The 27,627-nt window shown below is 46.1% G+C and overlaps 1 protein-coding gene across 1 annotated transcript; it reads right to left on the bottom strand.

The window, feature by feature from the left end:
- EPDR1 (ependymin related 1) lies at positions 1-27,627 on the bottom strand. The gene is made up of 3 exons (XM_027071640.2): positions 27,070-27,627; positions 3,097-3,305; positions 1-1,685 (listed from the first exon to the last, which is right to left on the bottom strand). The coding sequence occupies exons 1-3, from the start codon at positions 27,366-27,368 to the stop codon at positions 1,489-1,491; spliced, it is 705 nt and encodes a 234-aa protein (XP_026927441.1). The 5' UTR covers positions 27,369-27,627; the 3' UTR covers positions 1-1,488.

Here is a 27,627-nt window from a genome sequence, read left to right as displayed (position 1 = left end):
TGCGATTAAATCTGTTTATTGAAATAAACTGTAGTACAGATTGTTTTCAGCATGTTATAGATGTCACACGTTTCTCCTAACAGATGATAGCCAGATGAAACACGATAGCAGAAGAATCTAGAATAATACATTTTATTACTGAGACTCTCCCCAGAGGTCAGCAAACCCAACCCAACCCTTGAACAGATGAGGAAACTAAGGACCAGACAGGCTGGCATCGTCCACTCTACAAATGTTTAGGGCACTGACCATGTGCCAGGCACTTACTCGGTGCTGGGCATATAAAAGCTAACACCACGTGGTACCCGTACTCAAGGAGCTCGTAGCCAGGCTAGTGGGCAATAGTGTCCAGTAAGCAGGAAATTAACACACGGCCGAGGCAGTGTTGTGAGAACAGCGTGCTCAAGCTATCGGGGGCACCCGATCCAGGCTCAGGAGCTGCTCTCTGAAGGTCAAGTGCGAGCTGAGCTGGCAGGGATACACGGAGCTCGTATAGACAAAGAGGTTGTGAAACAGTGCCCCGGGAAGGCCCGGGTGAGGGAAAGCACAGTGCATTTCGTTAACCCAAGGAGTTCAAGTACAAAGGAACTCCACTCCTGGATTTTGAAGACAGCAGTCTCCTGACTTCCAATTCGATGCTATTTGGAGAATACTATCCATCTTTCTAGGTCCCCTGACAAATATGTGGCGATTCGGCACATACATATCAATACTCTTGCATAGAAAAAAAGGAAGCATACGTGGCTCATGCTGACCCAGGTACAGACATTAAGATTTTCAAACCCCCTTGTTTACAGTGTCTCTTGGAGGAATCATTACTTTGCATTACGGCCTCTCATTTCCTCCCCACATTTCCATCAGTGGGGTCATGCCATAAAGCCCTTACGTCTGGAAGGGATTTTAAGGAATCACTTTGTCAGTGGCCATGGGAGCAGGAGGCGGGGCTGGGGGAGCAGTCACCACCCCGGTGTGGGCAATAAAGGAGCTGTTATCTGTAGAGCACATAAAAATTTATAGTAAAGCTGACCAAAATCGTCCTGCATTTTATTACCACCACGTGGCAGCAGTCCAGCAGTCCTCAGTCAAGTCAGTAGTGAAACACTCCTCCCTGCCAAGGCAAAGTGCTCCCGCGGACCCCCGCCCGTGCACGCCAGTGCGCTTGGATACACCTGCACAGGCAGAGAGCACACTTAAATGCACCTGCACACGCAGAAGCACACAGCGCCCGCACAGGCTGTGCACCTGTCTGAAATCCCCAGGGTTGCCCTCTCTTCCCATTCCTGTCACCACACATTCTCCAGTCCACTCCCTTCTGTAAACAAAGCTTGAATCGTCAAAAAAATCGTATATACAAAGAACCCCCTATCGATGTGCATCTTCCTACAACGATGACACTTATCTCCAGTGAAGGTTCTCGTTTCCCAAAAGCCTCAAATCCCTCTCGAGGTGGGGATGACGTCGGAGGCCACCACTTCTGTGCTCACGGGCCTACCAGGAGCAATCCTCACCCATCCTTTCCGGCTGGGCCATCTGGCAGGTGCTCGGCGGGGTAAACACCGAGGGGTCTTTAATACCCAGCTGTATGTCAAAAAACCGCGTGGACAATATCACACTGTAGTTTTTGGTGAAGGTTTCCTGGACGGGATAGCAATCCTTGACTGTATAAATGCCAATCCAGGTTTCATCTGTAAGAGAAAGAGAGGGTGACTTAAAAAAATTCTTTTTAATCTTTATTTTTGCAAGAGAGACAAAGTGTGAGCAGGGGAGGAGTAGAGAGAGAGGGAGACACAGCATCCGAAGCAGGCTCCAGGCCCTGAGCTGTCAGCCCAGAGCCCGACGCGGGGCTCGAACTCACAAACCGTGAGATCACGACCTGAGCTGAAGTAGGAAGCTCAGCTGACTGAGCCACCCAGGCGCCCCCTGGGGGGGCCTTTTTAATGTAGAAGGTAAGGCAAAATGCCTGTGTTGTTTGCTTTCTTTTTCTCTCGTGGGAAAATATACATAAAATGTACCATTGTAACTATTTTTAAGTAGTTCAGTGGCATTAAGTACGGCATTAAGCCATCACCACCTCCATCTCCAGAACTCTTTCATCTTCCCCAGTTGAAACTCTGTGCCCTTTGACACTAACTCCTCGTTCCCCTCCCCCAGCCCCTGGCAACCCCCGTTCCACTCTCTGTCTCGGGGAACGCGACTATTCTTGGCATCTCATGTAAGTGGAACTACATGAGTAGTTCCTTTGCTGACTGGCTTATTTCACTCAGCGTAATGTCCTCAAGGTTCATCCACATGGTAGCGTGTGACAGAATATCCTTCCTTTTTAAGGCTAAATAATACTCCATTGTCTGTTTACACCACGTTTCGGGGATTCATTTACCTGCTGGGGGACACTTGGCTTGGTTTCCACCATCTGGAGGAATTATTATTCATCCATTCATTGTCATTAAGTATGCTGCTATACACATGGGTGCACAAATATCTTCTTGAGGCCTTGCTTTCAGTTCCTTTGGGTATACACTCAGAAGTGGAATCGCTAGGTCATATGCTACTTCTACGCTAAACTCGGAGGCGGGGATGGAGGGAACTGTTTTCGTACTGTTTTTGACTGTTTCCCGCAGGCACCATAAAGCCTGTGTATTCGAAACAGCTTCGGGGTGGGCATATGGAAGCACCACCGAGAACAGCTTTCCGTCTATACGCAAAAGCAGACACTCAGAATGACAGGAGGAGATCTGGTCACTGTCACCTCAGGAAGTGATATGGGGACTCGAACGTATACCTTAGACAGACATCTTCTGCGTCATAGATCTCAGGGTCATTAAACGTCAGAGCCAAGGCTAAGCCCGTAACAGCCAAGGTGGCAGAAAGGTACAGGTGGTGCTGGAAGGCAGAGGTGTTTCAAATGTGATGCGTATACCCTGGAGCTAAACCACTGGCAGATTACACAGGGGGCTTCAAAGCACATGCGGGGGGGGGGGACATTAAACAACTTGATTAAGCTTGTCAATTTCCTTAACTACCTTCCTTAGTGAACTTAACCTTTTTTCCCATCATACTTTCTGGGACGCAGCACTTGGATAGTTTTTGAAGCCTTACATGATCTAGCTGACTTTCTGTCGGACCACTCCTGGACAGTGATCTGTTCCTGGGGTCCCCCTATGGAGTACTGGTCCTCAAAGGTGGCATTCTGAGGAATGTCTAGAGGGTCCCAGGGGTCCGTCAGGGTGATCTTGGAGCACTGCTTGGTGGCTTGTTCAATCTGAAACATCACTCCATCCTTATAGAGCAAAATATATTCAAATAATCTGAAAGACAGATATAGAGAGACCATATCAGGACTTTATTGTCAGTCGTCATGCCTTTTGTCAGCACACCGTCCAAAGGCCTGCAGTATGAATTACTCTTGGAATAGAACAAGCAGAAAAAAACAGTTTGGCTTGCTAGGCATGCATTTATTTATTTATTTATTTATGAGCACTAGACACTCTGATAACCTAAATACAAAATAATTAAAACTAAGAGTTCAAAACTGAATATTGAATAACTGAGCACCTATTGTATGCCAGACTCTGTGCTGAGGCTACAAACATGGGGAAGACAGGGCCCTGGGTTAATGGCTGGTTTGTGACATTGCAGCACAGGGACGCAGGAGGATTTGACCCTTGGCTTGGTTCAGTTCTCCTCGCAGCACTGAATCGGGCATTACCGGGGTGCCCTATGTAGGGCATCGAGAAGCCGCTGAGGTCAGACCACACACCTGTGCCCCACTGTCTCAACTGTCAGTCATGAGTAATGGGTTTTGGGGTGAGGCACAGCGGTGTGAAAATGGGGCCCTCCTCCCACATCTGGAGGAGGCTGAGACAAGCAGGCAGAGGGTGAGGGGACCCCAGAACGACTGGTTTCCACACAGTTTGTCCACATGCTCTAGGCCTCGTCTCTCCTGCCCACGTGCATGCCCCATGTGTGGAGCGAGCCAGAGGTGTTCCCAGGCCGGGCCAGGAGTCTGCAGACGCGCCCCGTCTCCCAGCACACGGCATTGTCACCAATCCTGTGTCAATCTTAAAGCTAAGCAATCCTGGTGCTGGGTGAAGCCAACGGTGGGGGACGGCGGGGGGGCTTCCGAAATGTGCTTGATCGTCAGTCTGAGACTCGGGCCCCTGCTGGTCCAGCAGAGTGAGACTGCAGGCCTTGAACTCACACAGTGAAGAGCCTACAGAGGGTGCTTTCGATGGGCAAATAAAAGACAACCAACATATTATCTGTGGTATGTGAGGCTCACTCCACATCACAGACTCCGTCTGCCTCCAGGGCGAATGTTCGCCATCCCAAGTCCGAGCTTAAAAAGCATTTTCTAGAAAAACTATTATAAATGATCACGGTCTATGTGGTCAAAAAACAGTATCACTATTTTAGCGCTATGCTTCCGTTTCCTACCGAGCCAGTATGGAAATGTACACATGACCTCATTTTATAGATTTAGGTATATACTTATCCTGCTTCGTTCCAGGAAACACTTGAAATGGCTTATGAGGGTCAAACCCATGCACAGACTTTTAGAAATGGGAGTGATCACAGAAAGAAAAGGAAGTGTTCATTTGCTGCGACAGTGCTCCCATAAACGTGGAGCCAACCTCTCATTATAATACACATGCAGGGTTCACACCCTACTGAAAGCCCTTCGAAGGAGATGGGGTTGGACTGTCACGGTCTTCTCATGCCCAGAAAAATCCCTGGCACATCAGTCTAAACATTCGTGTAAGGAGCACAGACACCCGGGGTGCCTGAGTGGCTCAGTCTGTTTAGCGTCCGACTCTTGATTTCTGCTCAGGTCATGATCTCGTGGTTCGTGAGTTTGAGCCCCGAGTCAGGCTCCACACAGAGCATGAACCTACCTGGGATTCTCTCTCTCTCTCTCTCTCTCTCTCTCTGCCCTCCCCAAGTTGCACATACTCTCTCTAAATAAATATTTATTTTTAAAAAAAAAGGAGTACAAAGACATCCGTATCAATTTTAGAGCACTGTCCATTCATAAACACAGGACTCTGTACAGAGATCCTGTTCTACGATCCTCCCTGACAGCGGGCCCCACAGAACACTGTGTGCCCTCAGAGGTGACTGTCTTCTTTATTCTTCTCCTCACCATCAGCACCCACCCCTTGTGCCTTCCCAAGTCCCAGGCATTAGCCTAGACAGCCATTCGTCACTTTTGCTGAAACCCTGATGGCGTGCTTCTCAAAGCGTAGTGACTGCCCCCTGGAAGATACGCACCATGGGCGGGAGAGGTGCGGGGTCCTTCCTGAGAACAACCCTTAGCTCCCAAACCCACAGGTCACAGAAGGTGGGAGCCTGGCAGCCATTCTGGCCATACATGGGCGGGCCCCCCTCCACGGAGCTTACGGGACCGGAGGTGAACATCCCGCCCAGGGCAAGACCATCAGATCCTCACCAAACATGTGGAATTGCGCCTGCACAGGTCATATGTAAACTCAGAAGCTCTGGGAGGCTGTTTCCAACATGTGAACTGAGCAAGAGGGAAGAATGAAGCAGAGAGAGGCACCAGGAAGCGGGGATTCCAACAGCTGGTCCCCCCTGGATGCATTCCTGTGTCCTCTGTTGTAATAAACTTTCCTTTCTTCTGCTTGGAACTTTTTGTGTGACTCATAACCAGGACTCATCTCTAAGATAGTTGAGGACTCCGCGGTTTCCACCTAGAGCCCTGAAGAACAGCCACTGGGACAGCTGTGTTGTGTGTCATGCGGTGTCATGGCGGACCCCTGGCCACCGCCGCCTGCCCGGGCAGCCACCAGCTGGGGAAAGGAAGGGGCAGCGGGAAAGGAATTCTGCCAGCCGCGCAGTTGTCCCAAGGCCAGCTCTGCCCATACACACACAGAGGTAAAATGTAATTTCAAAATGAGAACTCTAGGCTTGAAGGAATCGTTACAAAACGTTAACCTTTATTACTTCTGGGTGGTCTGAACACAGGTGTTTGTTACAGTGTTCTCTGTAACTTTTCTGCTTTCAAAATATTTAGTATTTTCAAAAGAGGCCATAATCTGATACCGAGGTTATGTTGACAGTGCCTTAAGTAAGACAGAAAATATTAATTCAACGGGAAACCAAATACAACCGTATAACTGTTTTTTTTGTTTTTGTTTTTCAAAATCCCATATGGGTAGAAAAGCGAGTACTGATCCATAGGAAGTTTTGGAAAAGAAGCTTTTCACAGTGCTGTTGTGGCTTGGGTGTTTATGGGAACACATTCATAGTTCAGACGTAAGGTTCTCCGTCTCAAATAGGATACAGGCTCCGGAGCCCGATAGAGCCGTTAGGTCAAAACGCAGAGATCAGCCAGGGTTGAAATGAATCATCTGCCTGGGATGCTGTGCGGGTTATTACCTCCGGAGACCCAAAGGACTGACTGTCTTCAACAGAAACTCGATCCTGGGAAGCAAGATCAAAGCCTGGCTCTGAAGCAAAGGAAGTTGTAAGGATGGGAGTCACAAATGACACCCCCGGGGTGCAAGCAAGGTGAGGTGCTGGAAAGGGCTTGGAGGACAAGGCGGGCAGGCCAGGCCTGGGTCAACAACAGCCTGCAAACTCCTCCTTGCTGGCCAGACCCCAAGCAAAGCACAGTTCCCGGGAGGGCCCTGCCAGGCCTGGGCTGTGAGCGAGGTCAGGCCATCCAGGCCCGGCCAAGGGGTCAGCAGGCTGAGCTCTCACAGCAGCCTCAATGCAGACGCAGGGCCCAGGCAGGGCTCCATTCTGCCGCTCGCCTCGTGGGACCAAGGGTTTTTGTTGCTTCTGACAAAATTCTCAGGCTACATTGACCATTTCTGTTGTTTCCTGAAAATCCATTTTCCTAAATATTAGCCTCTACCACCCGCATGTTCTCCAAGACACTGAAAACCTGCCGAAATTTTCGATCTTTTGAAAATGGATGTCTGGTTTTTGTAAAACTGATTCACATTCAAAGTTAAAAAAGAAAAAAATCCAAACAGTACAGAAATGGAAAATGAAGTAAAAATTGCCCAGAAACTCGAACTTACAGAAATAACAACTCTTTGCCTCTGCGGCTAAACATATAGTGATATTTTCACTTAAATTTCTTAAAATTGTGGTAAAATAGAACATAAAATTTACTATCTTAAGCATTTTTAAGTGCATAGTTCAATAGTGCTAGGTACATTCATATTGTTGTGCAACCAGTCTCCAGAATTCTTTTCGTTTTGCAAAACTGAAACTCTATGCCCATGAAACAGCTCCCCATTGCTCCCCCGCCCAGCTCCTGGCAACCACTCTTCCACCTTCTGTCCCTATGAACTTGACTGCTCTAGAGACTTCCTACAAGTGGAATCATTCAGTAGCTGTCCTTTTGTGATTGGCTTATTTCACTGAGGATAATGTCTGCAAGTTTCATCCATGTTATAACACGTGTCAGAATTTCCTTCTCTTTTTAAGGCTGATATTCCATTGAATGCATATAGCACATTTTGCTTATCCATTCATCTGTGGATAGATCCTGGGTTGTTTCCATCTTTTGGCTATTGTGAATGACGCTGCTATGAACATGGCTGTGCAAATATCGTACTGAGTTTTCATTATGTGTACTAGACACATTTTACAAAAATGAGTGAATCTAATGTCTTTTTTAATGGGTGAATATAATGTTCTCTAACCTACACTTTACCTTAATTTTTTTTATTTTAATGTTTATCTTGAGAGAGAGAGAGAGAGAGAGAGGGAACGCAGGGGAGAGGCAAAGAGGATCCGAAGCGGGCTCTGCACTGACAGCAGCAGACCCAACGCAAAGCTCGAACTCACGAATCACGAGATTACGACCTGATCCAAAGTCGGATACTCAACCGACTGAGTCACCCAGGCACCCCTGAAATATTTTTTAAATGCAGAAGAGTTGGAGGACTAGTACAATGATCACCTTTGTGTCTACCACTTAGATTCAATAATTGTTACATTTTGCTATATTTGCTTTTTCTCAATATTTGCCGAAAACAAGGACTTTCTGCTTTCTGGCCACACTACCACTATCACACCTAAGAAATTAAAATTCATTCCCAGGGGCACCTGGGTGGCTCAGTCAGTTGAGCGCCGGACTTCGGCTCAAGTCATGATCTCACGGTTCGTGGGTTCGAGCCCCGCATTGGGTTCTGTGCTGCCAGCACAGAGCCTGAAGCCTGTTTTGGATCCTGTGTCTCCCTCTCTCTCTGCCCCTCCCTCGCTTGCGCTCTGTCTCTCTCTGTCTCAAAAGTAAATAAACATTAAAAAAAAAATTTTTAATAAATAAATAAATAAATAAAAGTCATTCCCTAATGCCAGCTAATATCTGGCCCATATTCAATTGTCCCCCCAAAATGTATTTTAAACTCTTTTTTAAAAATCAGAATGCAGTCGGGGTGCCTGGGTGGCTCAGTCGGTTAAGCGTCGGACTTCAACTCAGGTCACGATCTCGCGGTCCGTGAGTTCGAGCCCTGCGTCGGGCTCTGGGCTGATGGCTCAGAGCCTGGAGCCTGCTTCCGATTCTGTGTCTCCCTCTCTCTCTGCCCCTCCCCTGTTCATGCTCTGTCTCTCTCTGTCTCAAAAGTAAATAAACGTTAAAAAAAATTTTTTTTAAGTAAAAATAAAAAAAAATCAGAATGCAGTCAAGTCTCAAGCAATATATTTGGTTGTTACATTTCTACTGTCTTAAAAATCTGGAACACTACTATCTTTTTTATTTTTAATGTGGCCTTTGACTCTCTGAAGATTCCAGATCCGCACATATTCCCCATTCTACATTTTTGTCAGTTTCCTAATTTAACTTGTTCCTCTATATCCTGTCATTCCTCCAAACTAGACGTGGATTCTAAAGTCTTGATGTGCTTTGGCTAAAGATTTTTGGAAAGAAATTGAGTGGGCTGTGTACCTCCTGGTGCATCACATCAGAAGACAGGTGATGTCCCATGCCACTATCAATGCTACCAACTCTGATCACCAAGTCCTGTCCTTACTCCAGATGCCTTCAGCATAGAGGTGCTTCCTTTCGCAGTTAGCAAGTAATTGATCAGTAATACTTGGTGAAGCTGGGGAACAGCCCGTTAGCCAATAATTGTCACCTCATGGTTTTAGGTAAAACCATTTCCTGAATCAATTGTCGCTGGAGATTGGTAGATTGGTACCAATGGTATAACAAATGACATCCATCTATTTATCTATCAATCACCATCCAGGACGCAAGGATTTTTATGTACTCAATGCACGACAAAGTCATTATTCCATTTGATGCTCAAATTGTCCCAAGTTCCCTCAGTGGGAGCTGCTTCCAGCTGGTATTTGTGACTTTGATGTGCCCCCTTAGTGTTTGAATGCTGTGTATACATATACATGTATATGTGTGTATATGTATGTGTATATATATATATATGTGCCCGTGTATAAATATGCATGTATATGTGTGTATATGTATGTGTATATATGTATATGCTTGTGTATATATGTATATATGTGTGTGTATGTGTTTGTGTATATATGCACATGCATCACATGTGTGTTTCTGTACACACACACACCATGTTTTGCTTTAGTGATCTCCTACTCGTGATCACTTAGATTATTTCCACAGTTTGTTAATATTAACAAAGCTGAATATAAATTGGAGGTAAACCCTTTTGGCTTTCTCTGTTTACAACTCTATGAAAAGTTTATAGACTGGAATTGTTGGATCAAATAAAATTCCCATTTTATATTTTACAAGACACTGTTTCCCAAAAGGAATTTTAACTGGATGTAGAGCTTCATTCATTTTTTTTTTTTTTTTTTTCATTAGAAAGGTACTGGCGGGCAGTGCCTGGGTGACTCAGTCAGTTAAACATCTGACTTCCGCTCAGGTCATGATCTTGCCGTCTGTGTGTTTGAGCCCTGCATCGGGCACCTACTTCGGATTCTGTGACTCCCTCTCTCTGCCCCTCCCCTGCTCATGTTCTTTGTCTCTCTCTCTCTCTCTCTCTCTCTCGAAAATAAACATTAAAACAAATGTTTTTAATTAAAAACAAAAAAGTCCTGAAAATTTACCCAACTAAGAGCACCTGGGTGGCTCAGTCAGCTAAGTGTCCAACTCTTGGTTTTGGCTCAGGTCTTGATCTCAGGGTTTGAGAGACTGAGCCCCACACTGACAGCATGGAGCCTGCTTAGGATTATCTCTCTCCCTCTCTTTCTCTGCCCCACCCCTGCTCTCTCTCTCTGTCTCAAAATAAATAAATAAACATTTTTTTAAAAGTTTGCCCAACTATACTAAGGCAGGGGAAAATCTGTCTAGTTCAGGATAAGGTTTACAGACAGCATGAACTGCACTGTAAACAAAGCTGAGGTGAAGAAATCCAGGTTCCCAATCTCCTACTGGTGACCTGCGATCATAATTTTAATCTCCCTGTTTCTCATATGTAAAGAAAGACCAAAAATTTGAAGCTCAAAGTATTTTTATGAAGATGATTTGAGACAGCAGACATAAAATTGTTACATAAATGCAAGGGATTATAGCTTTATAGAAAAGTCTGGCAGTGGGTACGTTTACTATCACCCGTTAATGTTTAACAGGGAAACTACACATTTGACTTGTGTACGTAAGACCAGATCGGCTGTGTAACAAAGAAGGTCTAGTTCATCCAGGTGGGGTGAAGGATGAAGGGGAGACCAATCGTGAATGCGATAGCGGACCCCTCTGTAGCAGCCCTGCAGGCATCTGACCCTTTCTCTCTTGCCTCTCAATATAGAGGTTGAGGAAGTACACTCATCTACTCACTTCCTTAGTTTCCCTTGGAGCTGGGGGTACAGTTGGTTCTGGCCTTGGAGATATAAAAGGAAGTCTGTTGGGTGAAGAAATGCCCTGGAGATTTCTCTTTTCCCAAAAAAGCAGACTCCTTGTCCCGCTCTATGTCCTTCATTTCCTGTCTTTGAACATAAGGCTATAATGCTTAGAGTGGAGATAGCCATCTTAAAGCCATGAGGCAACAAGTCAGTGCACCATCTTGCAACTCTGAGCCAACATTCTAGAGTAAATGGATGGAGGAGAACCAGGGGCCTTGATGATACTATTTAGTCAGACCTAGGAACAAGTATCACCAGAATTCTGAGGTAAACTACAACCATCCTCGTAGTTTAAGTCCCCATTAGTCAATTTTCTGACACGTGCAGCTGAAAGCACCCTAGATGAAATAAGTAGAATCCACTGCTTTATAGTTCTTATCTATCAGATGCTTTTTTTAACAACTCTCTGGGAGCCCTTCATTCCAGAATGAGCAGGGCCCAAGGATTTGGCTAATCCCAGGACCCACAATACCAGAGCCTGACCTGGGTGTGGAGAAACCTTAATAGCTACTGCCCGTACAGCCAGGAGGCAACTGTTTTTCTGTCTTGAGTCAGAGTAGTCAAGGGGAAAAAAATACAGTCTGAGGCAGAGGTTACAGACTGGCAAATTCATCTGGCTGACACGTTATTAGCTTTTTCCTTTCTTTCTTTTTTTTTAACCAGATGAGAAAATACGAGGCTCAGAGAATAACTAAGTAGTAAATAATGTGCCGGGATTGGACTCCAGGTCTGATCTCCTATCAGATTCGTCCTAATTCACTAACACTGTGATTCTTCCCATCCACGTATAACTGCTTGGCCATCCAAGATATCTTAAATTACAGAAAAGGGAGTGTACAGATATTATATTGTGATTTCAAAAGGACTTTGGCTTTTATGGAAGAAATTGGACCAACTCTGGATTCGTTTAATATGCAATATAATATATTAGCAATTCATGCCAGCTCTGTGACTCGAGGCCGGAAGAATGGAGCTTCGGCCACTTGCCAGTCTGGCGTGTACCGGGATTGAGTTACACCCGACAGTAATTATGAGACATAAAAGAAAAACGCTATTTCAAAATTGTTGTGTTAGACACAAACTCATTGTGTAGGCTGATACCAACCACATACAACAAAAGGAATATTAAATTACTTGAGAATGCAGCCCTAGGAAAAGTAAAATCAAAGAATAATTTTGTGTGCAATTTAAGAAGCTGTAAGGTGACGGGCCTCCACTGCTTGGATTCTAGTTCAAAAGAGGAAAAGCCTGCTCAAGAAATTGAAGCGGTTTTTTTTCCCCCAAAAAATGTTTCAGGAGGAATACTGGCACAGGCATATATTCTTCCCGCTGATGGAAGATAATGAAAAATTATCATGAGACAATAGTTCAAGTTGTCTTTTTTTTTTTTTTTCAACATTAAAAGAAAGATCCTCATTAGCACCAAGGTACCCATGTTGCCATGGTACATAGTGATTTCTGGAACTACGCATCAGAAGGTATTAAGAAGGTTGGGAGGGTACGAGGACAGTCAGGTTCATACCGTCAGCCCTCCGCTTTTCAGTAGAAACTTATCAGTTGCCACTGTGTGTAAATATGAACACAGACATTCTTCCAGCTAACGTTAGTGACTCTAAAATATAAATCTTATTTTTTACCTTCACTGGGATTTGGGATGATACTGAATTTAAGAAAAAAAAAAAAGAATATGTGACCACAAAGATAGCTCTCTAATGAAAAACATGATTATCAAAATAGAAAATGTAGCAGAGATGATACAGAATACTTGGGCTATAGGAAACAAACAAACAACAGAACAGCACATTAAAAGGTATGATTCCAGAACTCTAGGAAAAACATAGGAAGGGATGAAAAGGCTAATGGAAAGATAAGAAATCAGGGCGCCTGGGTGGCTCAGTTGGTTGAGCAACCGACTTTGGCTCAGGTCATGATCTTGTGGTTTATGAGTTCGAGCCCTGCGTCGAGCTCTATGCTGACAGCTCTGAGCCTGGAGCCTGCTTCGGATTCTGTGTCTCCCTCTCTCTCTGCCCCTCCCACACTCATGCTCTGTCTCTCTCTGTCTCAGAAATAAAGAAACATTAAAAAAATTTTTTTTTACAAGTTAAGAAATCTGGGGGAACATGAGGCACCTGGGCGGCTCAGTTGGTTAAGCATCCAACTTGGGCTCAGGTCACGATCTCATGGTTTGTGAGTTCGAGCCCCGCGTCAGGCTCTGTGCTGACTGTGGAGCTTACTTCAGATCCTCTGTCACTCTGTCTCTCTCTGCCCCTCCCCTGCTCTCTCTCCCTCTCTTTCTTAGAAATAAATAAATATTTAAAAAAAGAAATTTGGGGGGAACAGATGTAAGAGAACCAATACATGTAAGTAGAGAGATATTCTAAAGGAACAAAGAGAATGTCTTCCCTCTTGCTTGGAGAGTATCAAGCCTCCAGAAACAGCAGATGAAATTTCCTCTAGAGCTAGACATAGCCTGGAGATGTTAATGATGTCCCAGGATAATAATAGAAACAACCGACAAAAATTAGGGCAGAAAAAAAATTATTAAAACTAAACGAAAATCAGTTTGGTATCAGACTTCTCTTCTAGAGCTCTAAATGCCACAGCAAATTTTAAACAAAAAATACCATTATTACCCAATGAACTGCTTGTTTATTTTGAGTGAGACAGAGACAGCATGCGTAGGGGAGTGATAGAGAGAGAGGGAGAGAGAGAGAGGGAGAGAGGGAATCCCAAGCAGGCTCTGCACTGCCAGCACAGAGCCTGACACGGGGCTCGAACTCAGGAGACTGTGAGATCATGACCCGAGCCAAAACCAAGAGTCAGGTGCTTAAGTGACTAGGCCACCCAGGTGCCCCTATTATCCAATGAATTGTATACACCCCAAAGTTACCATTATGCAAAATAGCAATAAGTAGATGTTCTCAGACATTCAAACTTTCTGGAAGTATACCATGGCACCAGTACCCTTGCGGAGGAAAATTAATTGAATACATTTTCCAGCTGACATAAACATGAATCAAAATAAAGGATTCAGGTAGATAAGAATATTAGCATAAAAGAAACTGCAGCGAATAATAAAAGGAATAAAATAATCTACGTTTCTTTTGTGGCAAAGCTACTTAGAAGTTTGTACAAACACTCACAAAATAAAAAGTCCTCTGTGCTTAACAAGTGAAGAAGTTGACCTTATAGAGGCTTGACTCAGCCTAGTGAAAGAAGGAAACACTAGAAACCATCCAAACACTTTAAATTCTTTTCGACATAGTGAGTGGGACCTAAGTAAACACGCGTCCTTTACAAAAGAAATTGTGTTCTGGTGACAGGAAAGTGGATTCCCAAGTTTCACCCTCTAACTCCTTAGGGGAACTGAGACATCAAGAGGGGGGCTCCTTGGGGGTCCTCAGGGCAAGCCAGACAATACATGGCGCTGGATGGGGCGGTGGGGGCGGAGGGGGTGAGGGGGGATCATGATCCAAAATACAGTGTATGACAAAGGGGATGGGTAGAAGGCTCAATTCAGAGAGAAAGGACTCCCACATGCAGAAGAAACACATAAGCCACATCAGAACACGGCGCTCAACATGGCATTTCAGTGGATATTAAATCTGGAGCAGATTCTCTCCCCAGCACCTCTCCTCCCCAGAGGGTGAGCTGGTAAAACTGTCTACTGGTCCACTGCCCTGTTCCAACTCAGAGAACTCCATGGTTTCTCTGGCATTTTCCTCAGAGGAACATCTGCCTTTCACAACTCGATTGGATAATCAGCTCCTCGGTGAGACATTCTGGGAAGAAGGATTTATAATTCCTGGGAATATAAAATGTATCTCAGTAAGGGACTCGGTGAGGTGGTGGGGGTGGGAAGACTGTTTTAGAAGCTTTGGAGTCAATGCAGATGGTCTCGCTTACCACAGTCCTCCCTGCAAGTATTTTCAAGCCAACTCAGGAGGTCTGGCATTCATCAGGGGTGAACCTGGATGCCACGCCAACTAGCGTAGTAGTTCATGGTGCCTCATACATTCCTCCTAGGTTACATCTCACCTGTAGCTGATGATGCTATGCCAGCCCAAGAAATTGATGTGCCCTTGGCCCTGTACCTCCACCATCTTCCCATCTGACAGCATCTTCCTTGGCAACTTCTGAGATGCTCCAGAACAGCAGGTTCTCTGGGTTCTATGATCTGAGTGTTTGAGTTCCTCCCCTAACCCTACCAAACTGATATTGAAAACCTAATGCCCAAGGTGATGGCAGGAGGACTGAGGTCTCTAGGAGGTGATTAGGTCCTGAGTGTAGAGGCTTCATGGATGGGATTAGTGCTCTTATACAAGAGGCCCCAGAGAGCTAGCTGGCGCCCTCCACCATGTGAAGATACAACAGAAGGTCTGCGACCAGAAGAGGGCCTTACCCAACCATGCTGGCACCCTGATCTCAGACATCCACCTTCCAGAACTGTAAACAATGAACTTCTGTTGCTTATCAGCCACCAGGTCTCTGGTATTCGTTACAGCAGCCTGAACTAAGACACTGTGGCAGCTTGGAGGGGTTACTTTGGTGCCTCCTCTTGGGCAAACTGACGGTTCTCACTCATTGGCAGAGCTCACACTCTGGAACTTTCCCAGTTGATCTAGCGTCAGCCACAACAAAAGCAGCCTTCCGTGAATGGGGCAGCACAGCCTTTTTGTCCAGCGACAGCTGCCTCCTATTTAGAAGCCCTCTGTCCAAAAGCTTCTCCATTGTTTGGAGGGTCTGAGGGCCAGGGGGGCACCCTGCTGGGGGTCAGATTCCTCACACGGCCTCTCCCTTCAAAGAGGCACTGCTTCTGAAGGAAGCCATCAGCGCTTGGGAAACTCTCAATGCCCAGATGAGGGAAAATTCTCCAAAACTGGGACTGTGGAGCAAGAGAAACACTGAAGATAGTGTTTGATGAGGGAAGAGCTGGGGACTAGCTCATGGATGAAAGGAACCCGGAGAATCCATTTCTGGAGGTCCTGGTATGCTCTCCTAGGTGGGATCCACCTCAAGCCTGCTTACAGACCTTTTCAAAATATGGGTGGGCACTGCCATTTGGTGTCAAGAATTGTTCTGGACAAAAGAGATACATGATATAGAATACGATAATTAATACACCATGAAACCATTCCATAAATCCACAAGTTGATTGTTAAACATGTAATCCTGAGGGAGAAGAAAATACAAATGCAGAATATTGGGAAGAAGAAAAGGATATTGATAGGTAAGGTGGAGTTGCTTCAGAGTTCGGAGAACATCACATACAAATGTATTAGGGTGATAAATATAATCTTGATGAAATGGAAGATTTTCTAGGAAAATATAAATAACCAAAATGAATGCAGAATGAAGCATACAATTAAATGAATAAATAACCAGAGGGGGGTAAAAAAACTCTTACAGAGGTCTAGTGAGATCTTAGATCTTTGATGTTTAAGAGATCAAAGAGTTACTTCTCCAAAAGGAGTTCGGTCCTAATGGTTTCAGGAATTAATGTTTTCCAACCTCAAGGCTATACAGCAATAGAGACATATAGAAAGCTTGCCAATTCTTTTATCATTTTGCAAAGCTTTTTCTACATTAAAATACAGAAAGAAAATCAAAAACTAAAACACAAGCTGAATTGTGGCTGGGGATTAAAACCACATCTTAAATATTAGTGAGTCAAATCAGGCAGACTATTAAAAGACTAATACATAATGATAAATTAGAATTTACTTTAGGAGAGCCAAGTTGGTTTAACGTAAAGCAATCTATTAGTACAAACCACCAGGTTGGTGAAGTTTCATATCCATCCCAATTAGAATAAATTCTTTATAAAATAGGTCAGAAAAATATTTACTGAACATGATGGAGTGTCTTAGTTAAACCAACAGCCCATAAGAGACTTACATGTAAAATTTCAGAAACAGTCACAACACAACGAGAGTCACTAGGGCTGTGACAGCACCACAGGCATGTCATTTTGCCCTTGTTTTTCCTTTATCATATTAGAAATCATTAAAAAAGTTAATTAGGCTCCTGGGGCGCCTGGGTGGCTCAGTCGGTTAAGTGTCTGACTTGGGCTCAGGTCATGATCTTACTGTTCATGAGTTTGAGCCCTGCATCGGGCTCGCTGCTGTCAGCCCAGAGCCTGCTTTGGATTCTCTGTCCCCCCTCTCTCTCCCTTAAAAAAAATAGCCGCCTACAGGCATGAGTGTGGGAAACATGACCACTCACATTCTGCCAGCTGAAATATCTGCCAGGTGGAACAATTTCCTGAAGGGCAAAGTCGTCACAACTTAAAAATGTGCAAATCCCTTTTCTATCATTTTCTTACCTAGGAATGTATCCAAAATGCATTAAAAAATGGTACACGTAGAACTTCACACAAATACAAGGTTATACATGTAGTAATCTATATAGTCCTCCCTGCAAGTATTTTCAGGCAAACTCAAAAGGCCTTGCATTCATCATGGCTGAACCTGGACGCCTCGCCAGCTAGTCTGGTGGTTCACAGCCTCATAAGTCATGGGTTCGTGGTTCATCCCTCCTAAGTTCCATCTCACCTGTAGTTGATAATGCTATGTAGACAATAGAGGGGAAAGATACATAACTATCCCATAATAAGGGACAGCTTAAAGAAGCTGTGCTCTATCCATTAGCTAGAATACCACACAGTCATCAGAAATGGTTCTGCTGGGGCGACTGGGTGGCTCAGTTGGTTGAGCATCCGAGTCTTGATTTTGGCTCAGGTCATGATCCCAGGGTCGTGGGATCATGCACTGAGCATGGAGCTTGCTTGAGATTCCCTCTCTCTCTCTCTCTCTCTCTCTCTCTCTCTGCCCCCTCCCCCACTTGCGCTCCCTCTCTTGCTCTCTCAAATAAATAAACATTAAAAAAGAAAAGAAAGAAAGAAATGGTTCCGTTGATGGGTACTTACAGCATGAGAAACATGCACAGCATTTTGTTAAGTAAAAAAAATGCAGACCATGTTTCCCTCTTAATTTCAAAATTTCATACACAGGAGTAGGAAAAGAAATCCAGAAGCACATGCATCAGGGTTCTTAAGTCTATATGGCGGGACTACAAGCGATCTTTACTCTCTTTATTCTGCTCTTCTGTGTTGTCTAGATTTTCCACCATGAACACGTATAACGCTAGTCATCCCAAAGCCATCAAAACGGTGTTTACTTGCTCAACACACATTAACTGAGTCTTAACGATATACCAAGCACTTCCAGGTGCCGGGGTTTGGGTGATCGGCCAAACCAATAAAGTTCTCTCACTGGCGGCGGAGAGATGGACAATAAACACCAAATGAACTGACCAGACGATGTCACACAGGGATCACGCCCCGAGGAAATCAGAACAGGATGTGACGGAGAGTGGCTGGTGGGGGGCGTCGCAGAAGGTCCCTCTGAGGAGATGGTGAGCTGAGACCCGAAGGAGGAGACGCCAGTTCAAAGATGAGAGAAGGGGACTGGTCCGTATGGATGAGCTTGCCCAGTGTGTTGTTCAGTGAAAATAAGCCTGTTGTGAAACAGTATGTGCTATGGTATGCGTGCTGGGCATCTAAAAATCTCCTAGGCTATTCGGAAGATGTAGTCTTACTGGTTGAGCAGTTATGGGTAACTTTTTTCCTCTTTGCTTATCCTTCTACAATAGATATATATGTCACCGTTGTTAGTCATCCCCTCATTCAAGTATTCCCCCCAAAATCTGATTCTGTGGTGCTAGAGATACAGCAACAACCCAAGCAAAAGTCCTAACAATGGAGCCTTGTTTGGGGCAAGGGGAGGCAGAGGAGATGAGAAAACAGGTTGAAAAAACATTAAATAGTAAGTCAGATAGCGGTAAGCATCTTGAGCATGTAAGGCAGTGACGCGGAGTGTAGGAGAATGTTGGCAGGAGAGACCTTCGAATTTGGGAAGGGGCCATGCAGCTTTTTAGGGAAAAGGCCTTCTGTGCACAGGAAACAACAACACAAGTGCCAGGAGCGGGGGAGCGAGCTGGCAACCAGGGGAAGCTGCAGGACAAGGTCAGGGACAAGGGATGGAGGGGGTGGGGAGCAGACCCCTTAGGGCGGCCAGGCCCATGTAAGGACATTTACCCTCAGACACAGAAAGGCATTGGAGTGTTTTGATCAGACAAGCGATATGATACAATATTTTTAGCAGAATCATCATTCAAAGCTGGTGTGCTGAGAACAGAAAGGGGGCAAAGGTCGAAGTAGGTGGACCCATTAGGAGCCTAGTGCCAAAAGCCCAGGCAAGAACGATGAGGGTTTGATCCTCAGGATGGTAGTGAACATGTGGTCAGATGGTGAGTCTCTATCAAAATTAGAGTCAATAGGATTTGCTTTATGGATTACTTGTGGCATGTGGGAGAAGAAGAAATCAGAGATGGCCCTATGAGCTGGTCCTGAGCAAATGGAGTTGCAGTTAGCTGCACTTTAGAAACCTGCAAGAAGAATGATTTTTGATTTGCTTGTTTGTTTGTTTTCAGGGGAGGCATCGGTTTGGAGTATGCTGAGTCTGAGATGACGGTCAGAGATCCAAAGGAAGAGGTCAACTCAGGTTTTGGATATAAAGGTTCAGGGGAGAGGACACAGGACTCACGGGGGAACTCAAGGCTGGAGACACACGTGGGGGAGTCCTCCGTGCAGAGATGCCATCTGAAGCCATGACCTAGCTGAGGGCACCAACAGAGGGGTGTAGACAGATAAGTAAAGGGAAGGAGGGGCACCTGGGTGGCTCAGTCGGTTAAGCGTCCGATTTCAGCTCACGTCATTATCTCACGGTTTGTGGGTTTGAGCCCCGCGTCGGGCTCTGTGCTGACAGCTCGGAGCCTGGAGCTGCTTCGGATGCTGTGTCTCCCCCCTCTCTCTCTCTGCCTCTCCCCCACTGATGCTCTGTCTCTCCCTGTCTCTCAAAAATAAAAATAAAACATTTAAAAAATTGTTTAAAAAAAGAAAAAAAGTAAAGGGATGGAAAGCCTGCGCCCTGGGACATTCTACCATCAATGGTCTGCAAGAAGGGGAGGAAGAGCAAAGGGAACTGAGAAGAAAAGGAAATGATGTAGAAGAAAGGACACCGGCAGAATGTGGGGTCCTGAAGGCCCTGTGAAGAAAGATATCAAAATGGAGGAAATGAGCACCGTAAAAGGAGGGCTGATAAAAGATCATTCGATTAGTAACGTGTTGCACTTGAGCAGAGCAATCTCAGCAGAGGTGTGATGCCCTAAGTTTGGTCGGAGGGGGTTCAAGGGAGCAGCGGGGAGGGGGCGCGAAAATTGGACTTAGCGTGAGATTTGCTTTAAATAGAAGGGGAGCATGGTGTTTCAGCTGGTGGGATAAAGAGAGGAATTTTTTCTTTAAAGATGGGTAAAACAAAAGAAATTATAAAGGGGAAACTAGAAGATTCTTACTGGAATTGGGGAAATAGAAGACAATCCCATTCATTCCAGGAAAAACAAACCACTAATTGGTAGAATATTTTCAGATCTTCGGGCACTGTGCCCCCGACCGCCATCTTCGAGGGCAGAATCAGGAAGAAACAGCTCAAGGTTGACGGAGAGAAGTAAAGACGCTTTCACAAAAGTTGGGGGACCACCTCCGGCTTCTAGTTATAAGTTGGTCTTATACCCCACCAGCCCTGTTACTGTGTGGGGCTTGTCTTCCTTGGCACTAAATGCTCCTCACTGCCTGCTTCTCCTTTGCCTCCCAGCATCAACTCTCTGAAATCCAGGGTCAACACACCCACTGAATTAAGACTCAAAGCAAACTTTACAGGCTTCCAAGAACATCTCTTCCTTGAAGAAAAACTCACTTTTGCAAATCAGCATGGTTTATTTTCGAGGATCAAAAGGCCACAAGCAGTCAGACTTCCTGAGCTAATAATAAAAGAAAATGCTGGCTCTTGATCTCAGCAGAGAGCAAGAGGAGGGAATAAAGGCAAAAAAGAGTCATTCTGAAATTCTGAAAGGCATGATTTCTTAAGATAGAAGGCCTCATCTATGCAAAACAAGGTTGGTGATGAAATAAATCCATGGAGCCCTTCGTACGAATTTACCTCCCCCAGCCACACAGAAGCATTCTGAGGATTTACAACCATACCACCCTGAGAAATCCAAAAGAAGGCAAACATATAAAAAAACATAAACTGATCTTTGCCTTCCCCTTGTTCAACAATGTCGTCTAAAGTCACAAGGGAGGGCCAAGCAAGAGAGCCATCTGCATGGCCCGGCCTAGGGTGCAGAGCCCAGTGCGGTGAGGAGGGCACCCATGTCGGGAAGGGACATCACAGCAATGCACCATCAGTGACCTACTCCAACTGAATAATGGGAGCCAGTTTTCTCTGAGAAGGGGCCTACAAAAACAAACCATATGGTAGCGGGGTGGAACTGGAGGTTCTAGGCAAATACATATATGGATCAGAACTGGAAGCTTAGCAACATATGTATATGTAAATCTATGTGTATGTGTATGAGTGAGTGACTGTGTGTGTGTGTGTGCATGTGTGCGTGTTCAAATCTACATCCCCTTCCTTTGTCCACTGAGAGGGGTCTGGGAGCACAGCCACCTAATAGCCATGAGCATAATGAAAGCAGAAATCTTGGCACCCAAATATTATCCTCCAGTAAAAGTAACCAGAGCTTCTTGAGAAATGGCTCAAATCTTGGCTTATTCCAAGACTCTAGCAGAGAGAGTACAGATGGTTTGGGGATGTCTTATGGTGGCAAAAAAAAAAAAAAAAAAAAAAAAGCAAAAAAGCAAAAAAAAGTGCTCAAAGAATGAGAGGTGCTTGTTAAAAGAACATAAAAGCCAACTTAGAGCGGTGCCCATTGGCCAGATCTGGGACAATGTGAACATCAAACCAAGCAATGAGAGCAAATTCATTACAGTGAGAATCCTTGAGGGTGTGCTGATATAAGTAAGTGAATAAATTCGGTGTCATGAAAAATGGGATGTGTACGTGGTTTTAAAATATTTCCCTACAAAATACTTATTCATTACAAAGTGAAAAGGTGTCGCTTGACGCTGAAGAAACTTTGCAGCCATCAGTTAACCAAGCGACAAGCGATCAAAGAGAACCAAGCGATCACAGAGTACAGCAAGAACAGAGTACTACCTCTGTGATACTCCTGCCGCGGGTGAATAACTAGAATATCAACGTAAGGAAACTTTCAACCAAAAACCCAAATGTGAGGAACATTCTACCAAACAACTGGTTTGTCGTCAAAGTACAAGAAAGACCGAGGAACTGTTCCAGAAGGGACACCTAAATGCAACGCTTGAATAGAAACTGGGTCCTTTTTGCGATACACAACATAAAAGAACAACTAACTGCCTTTCAGATGGTAGAAATGAATCCGTGTTAATTTCCTGATTCTTAGGGCTGCGTTGCAGTCACGCGGGAGAATATCCTTGTTTGCAGGAAATCATGCTGAAGTATCTGGGGGTCGTGGGGATATCAAGTGGGCCACTCACTCTCAAATGATTCAGGGGGAAAAACTGGCTGTGTACCATCACTGTGACCTTTCTGTAAGAGCGGGATGGTTGCAAAATAAAATAAAATTCGATATTTGGAGGGAAAAAAAAAACCCTTATCCTGTTGTTGAAACACAATGATCGTTGGAGTTACCTAGTGTGATAACAGCCTTTGGAATTAATCTTTCAAAGCAGATATGTGGAGGAACACTCTGGAAGCAGTGCTATTCATGCCCTGGTGTACTCGGGGTTCCCACGCAGAGGAAAGCCTTCTGAGTTTGCAACCAAAGCATTTAAGGGTGGCCCCTCTTTCCTCTACCCATTGAACACAGGTATAGGTGAAAAAGAGAAGAAAGAAAAAGCATTTTGGTTTTATCTACACAAAGGGACAAGCTGAGAAAAAAATTAGAATCCATGTCAAGTTCATTGTATCATGGTAGAAACAGGAATCAGCCTGATGTAATAAAAGCACGATTAGTATCATTAAATCATTAAATGATTAGTATCATTTAATCTCTAAGGACGAAGGCCTAAGAGTATTTAGTATAAACATTGTAGATCATTAAAATTAAATTCAAAGATGAAAAGCTGATATCCTGAGAAGTAAGGGATCGCATTGCAAGTGGTGAAGCCAGGGCTAGAGGCCATGTCTGGCAACCCATGACTTTCTCACTGCATGTCCGTGCTCTCTACACAACACTATGTGGCTTTCTCTAAAAATACAAAACAGAAATGATATTCTGCTCTCCAAGAATAGAATTCTCAGGGAAAACTGAGACTGACATGAACTGATCAGAATTTGAATGAGAATCTATTTTCTTTTCATCTTTTACCCGTCCCCCCACCCCGCCAAAATCCCTGAACCTGTAGGACAGGTAGTCAAATAGTCTTCTAAGATATGATCCCTACCACACCCAGGCATAGTCTCTTAACCCCTCTCTGCTCACTCTGTATCAGTAGCACCATTAATTCCAACCGCCAAGCCACCATTTTGTAAGTGGGCGCGGTAAGCTACTGGTGGCCCAACAAAATTCATTCAGTATCCCACACTGCTTCTTCCACAAAATTCAACACACTCGCTGAAATATGAAAATAATCTTCTTTCTTTTCCTGGGTCTTCCAGATGTAATACTTGTGAGTTTAGCCAAGGAGTCAGGAAGGATAGTTGGAAGCAGAAAACAAAATAGTATCAATTACTAATATTTCCCATTCTCTGCTGAGGCTGTCTTATCTGAAGCTTATAAAGTTGTTTAATCTTTTCCATCATCTCAGGGAAAAGAGAGCCTGGAAAATCCTAGTCATTCCACAGTAACTATCAGTGGGATTTTCCATAACTATCTGGATGCAAAATAAAAATCTTAAGAAGTTGATCCAATTCTAAAACTTACTTCTCAGCTTACTAATAAATATGAAGAGACAACCCATCCATATTTTCTTCAAATAACATCTGGTTTCTTGGCCGGACTGCTAATACCTGAAAAAGTTTCTGAGTTTATTCCAGCAAATCTACATTTAAAGAGCTTAAAAATGCATTTACGCACTTAAACATTCTTTTCTACATCTGACTTAAGGCCAGAGATGGGACTGTGAGACAGAACCTCGCCAGGAAACTGGGACGATGGGGAATAAAATCGCCTTCTAAAAACTAAACTGTGAAATCAACAATTGATAGGTCAGGACAGAGAAATGAGAAATCACCGCATGGGGACAAAAACCTCTAGGCCAGCAAGATTTGGCTGCAACCCCACTAAAGACATAACACACACACATAAAGGCTATAGTAATCGATCATGGAGTCAAAGATGAAGAAAGGTTGCTAAGACAGCCTGAGCAGTACTCACCAAGACTCCATGTGGAGTGGAGGGAGTCTGGACCAGCAGGGCTGGGGTAGCAGAGAACCAGTGACGAGATATCTGTCTGGTGGAAATGAACGCATCACTTAATCTCAGCCCCATTACCCTGGGCTGGCCTGTCTCCTTCAGGATGGAAAGCTCAACATTGCGCATACAGCCTGGCCTGGAGCAAGCAATCATTAGATTCAGTGACTTGGCTCCCACTTTTTGCTCACAACCTCCTGATTATAATTTGGCTTGCCTACAGGGAGAGAATGACCTCGTCTTGTGGATCTGAGCATTCTGGCCCCCATGCCAGCCATAGCACTCACTCAAATATACGTTTTAGCTGTTAAGCCTGCTTCCTGTGAATCAGCTCCCAAAGGAAGGGCCCTTGATCAAGTTTCTGAGCCCACGGGCTGGCAGCGAGTCTCTGGGCCAGGGTCAATTGACCAGGCGGGTCACGTACAGCTGCAGCCATGTACTGAGCACCTGGTATGTGTCATACACTGTGCCGTGTGCTTTACATACTTGAACTGGTTGAAACGCCAAGACACTCCAGTAAATTAGACACCACTGATATTGCCATTTTGTAAATGAAGAAACTGAGGCTCACAACGCTTTAGCAATTTCCCCCAAAGACCCACCTCAGGACGCTTGCACTCCACCCAGCTTTATCCAACTCTGAAGCCTAACCTCTTACATGGTGAAAATACTACCTCTGGGGAAATGGACCCTCACCCTTCTCCTGGCCACACTACTCTGCTTCAGCAGTGTGCTCTGGGCCATTCCAGTCCGGCTGCAACACGACCTTGTTCATCAATACACCACTACTGTGCCAGCCTCCCCATCAGGGCGCTAAAGGTTAGCGATTTCTCCTGGATTAGAAGCGCACAAAGCCAACCCTATCTCAGTGAACGGCGCCGGTATCTCTTTCACGCCATCAGAAGCCAAAAATGGCCGCCTCTCCTTGACTCTTCTCTCTCCTCACCTCCTCTGTGGGTAAACCCCTTCCATACTTCCCTAACGAGTCCGCTTCTCACTGCCTCCATGGCCGCTACCCATCTTCCACCCGGACCTCGACCAGAGTCTCCTAAATCACGTGTTTGCCTCCACTCTTGCTCTCCTTTATTCGAAACCATAGCCCAGTGACTAGTCCGTAACGCAATTATGACATTCCACTGTTTGAAAATCCTTCAGTGGGTCCCAACCTCTCCACATCCTCTGTCCGCAGTCCTAACAGTGATCCGTCTGCAGTTCTTGGAACGCATCCAGCCCTGTGTGCTCCAGAATGTCCCGGAATATACCCGCAACCCCCCCCCCCCCCCCGGCAGTCTTCCCTTCTCCAGTCACTGGCACTGGAGACTGGAGCTGGGCACTCATGCTTCAGCTCCCACAGGGAGCCTGGGTTAGCTGCCCATCTATATATCCTTCATCTCACCAAGTGGAAATTTTCCTCGTGTGACTCCAACCCCGGACTGTGACCTCCCTGAGGCCCAGGACCCGCGCTGTTTGAACAAAGTGCTTGCCATGAAAAAAATGCACAATGAATGAATGAGAGCCTGGTAATATAGCACAGGTATCAGAAACCACCCAGCTTCCTCGAGTCCCAGCTGTGGGGTCTTGAAAGAAACATGTTGAATCTCCCTAGACCTCAGATTCTCTGTCTATAACAGAGATCCATAAAGCTTCCACTGGTAAACTGTTGTAAGATTTTCACGTAACACGTGGCGAGTCCTCAGCACTGTGCCAGGTATATAATAAACGCTCAAACATTGGTTGTTGCTACTATGTCCTTTGAGATGGAACCAGAATGTTCTTTAAAGGCCTCAGAGATATTACCAGGCCCCCATGGTGACTCAGCTGCTCCAGATCTCCTCAGGACTCATGTTTTACCTTTCCAGATGCATTAGCTCCCATTCTCGAATATACTGCTCTGAAAGGTTCTGTTCCCTCGGTACTTCCTTCAAGATTTGCCCCAGATCTTACTGCTCTGGGCCCTTAAACCATGGAGGTCACATGCTACCTCCTGATCATGCAAATGCCACACAGGGGGGCCCGCATAACCCCCCCCCCACACACACACACACATACGAATTTCCACAGGAAAGCTGTGGAGTTGACAGGTGGTGATCCCAAAATAGAAATCAGGTCTTAAAGGGGGCAGGAGCAACAGGAGGTCTCAGGAAGAGGACGTCCATTGTCGCAGAAGACGTGGAAAGGTGAATCATGGGACCAATGGCCTTGAAAAAAAAAAATGACATCGCTCCTCCGTGGAATATTGTGCAGCTATTAAAAATAGCTCGGCGGGGGTGGGGGGGCAGCCAATAAAATGGCAAATAAGAACGCGTAAGTGAGCTTGTATAAAGAAAGCTCATGGTTTCTAATCACAGTGTGTGAAACTTGCTTTAGAAAAATTTAACGAAGTTGACCAAAATGTCAATTGTTGTAACGGGGTGATGATACTTTGATTCCCCACACCTTTTGCAGTGCTGCCCTATGCTTTTAAAATACAACAAGAATTCTTAAAATATACACATCCTGTGCGCCTCCTTCGCAGATGGCTCCTGGAAGAGAGGAGATAGTGCAGGTGACACGCCCTAGGCTGAAGGGGGCTCCGAGAGCCTGACTCAGCAGCGTGCGGACCGGGGCGAACCTGGGCCCCGGGACGCCGGGATGCGATCCCGCCCCTGCCTCCTTGCTCACCCACCACCGCCCCGCTGGGGATCTCAGAGCGCAGTGGGGCCAGCCCTCCTCCCAGCCCCGCGAGCGGGCTGGCCCCGGCCACCCTCCCCGCGAAGTTTCTCCTCGGTAAGAGGGAGGCGCCGCCAGCGGCTGGAAATCTAGCGGCCCGACGCGGCCCCCCCGACCTCGCCCCCGCCGCCCGTCCCGCGGCCCCCGTACCTCTTGCAGGGGATCAGCGCCTTGCGCTCGTCCAGCACCCGCACGCGCTGGTTGAGCCCGTCGTAGGAGAGGAGGGCGCGGCTGTTGCGCCCGGTGCTCTGCCGGTACAGAACCTGGCGGCCCTCCCACTGCTGCGGCGCCTGGCACGGGCGCAGGGTCCCCGGGGCGCCCCCGGCCCCCGCCCCCAGCGCCGCCGCCCCCAGGGCGCAGAGGCCACCCAGCGCCCAGATCCAGAGGCCGCCCCGCAGCCAGGCGCCCAGGGCCCCGCGGGCCCCGCAGAGCGGAGCGCGCCCCAGCATCGCCGTCCGCCGCGCTCGTCGTCCCCCCCCCGCCCCCCCGAGGGCCGGCGCGAGCCGCAGGGGCCGCTGAGCAGTCCGGGCGCCGCGTAACCGTCCGCCGCGTGCGGGGGTCGTGCGGGCGTGTGGTCTCCGCGCGGCCTCTGCCCACGGCTGGGATCAGGTCGCGCGCGGTGCGGGAGCCAGGGCCGCGGCCCAGGAAGGCTCCGGGGAATCGCGGGAGCTATATCTGCCTGGGCCACTGCCCGCTGCGGCTTGTGTT

The sequence above is a fragment of the Acinonyx jubatus genome, chromosome A2 (assembly GCF_027475565.1).
Source record: "Acinonyx jubatus isolate Ajub_Pintada_27869175 chromosome A2, VMU_Ajub_asm_v1.0, whole genome shotgun sequence".
Taxonomy (NCBI): domain Eukaryota; kingdom Metazoa; phylum Chordata; class Mammalia; order Carnivora; family Felidae; genus Acinonyx; species Acinonyx jubatus.
This window is presented reverse-complemented; position numbering and strand designations above follow the sequence as displayed.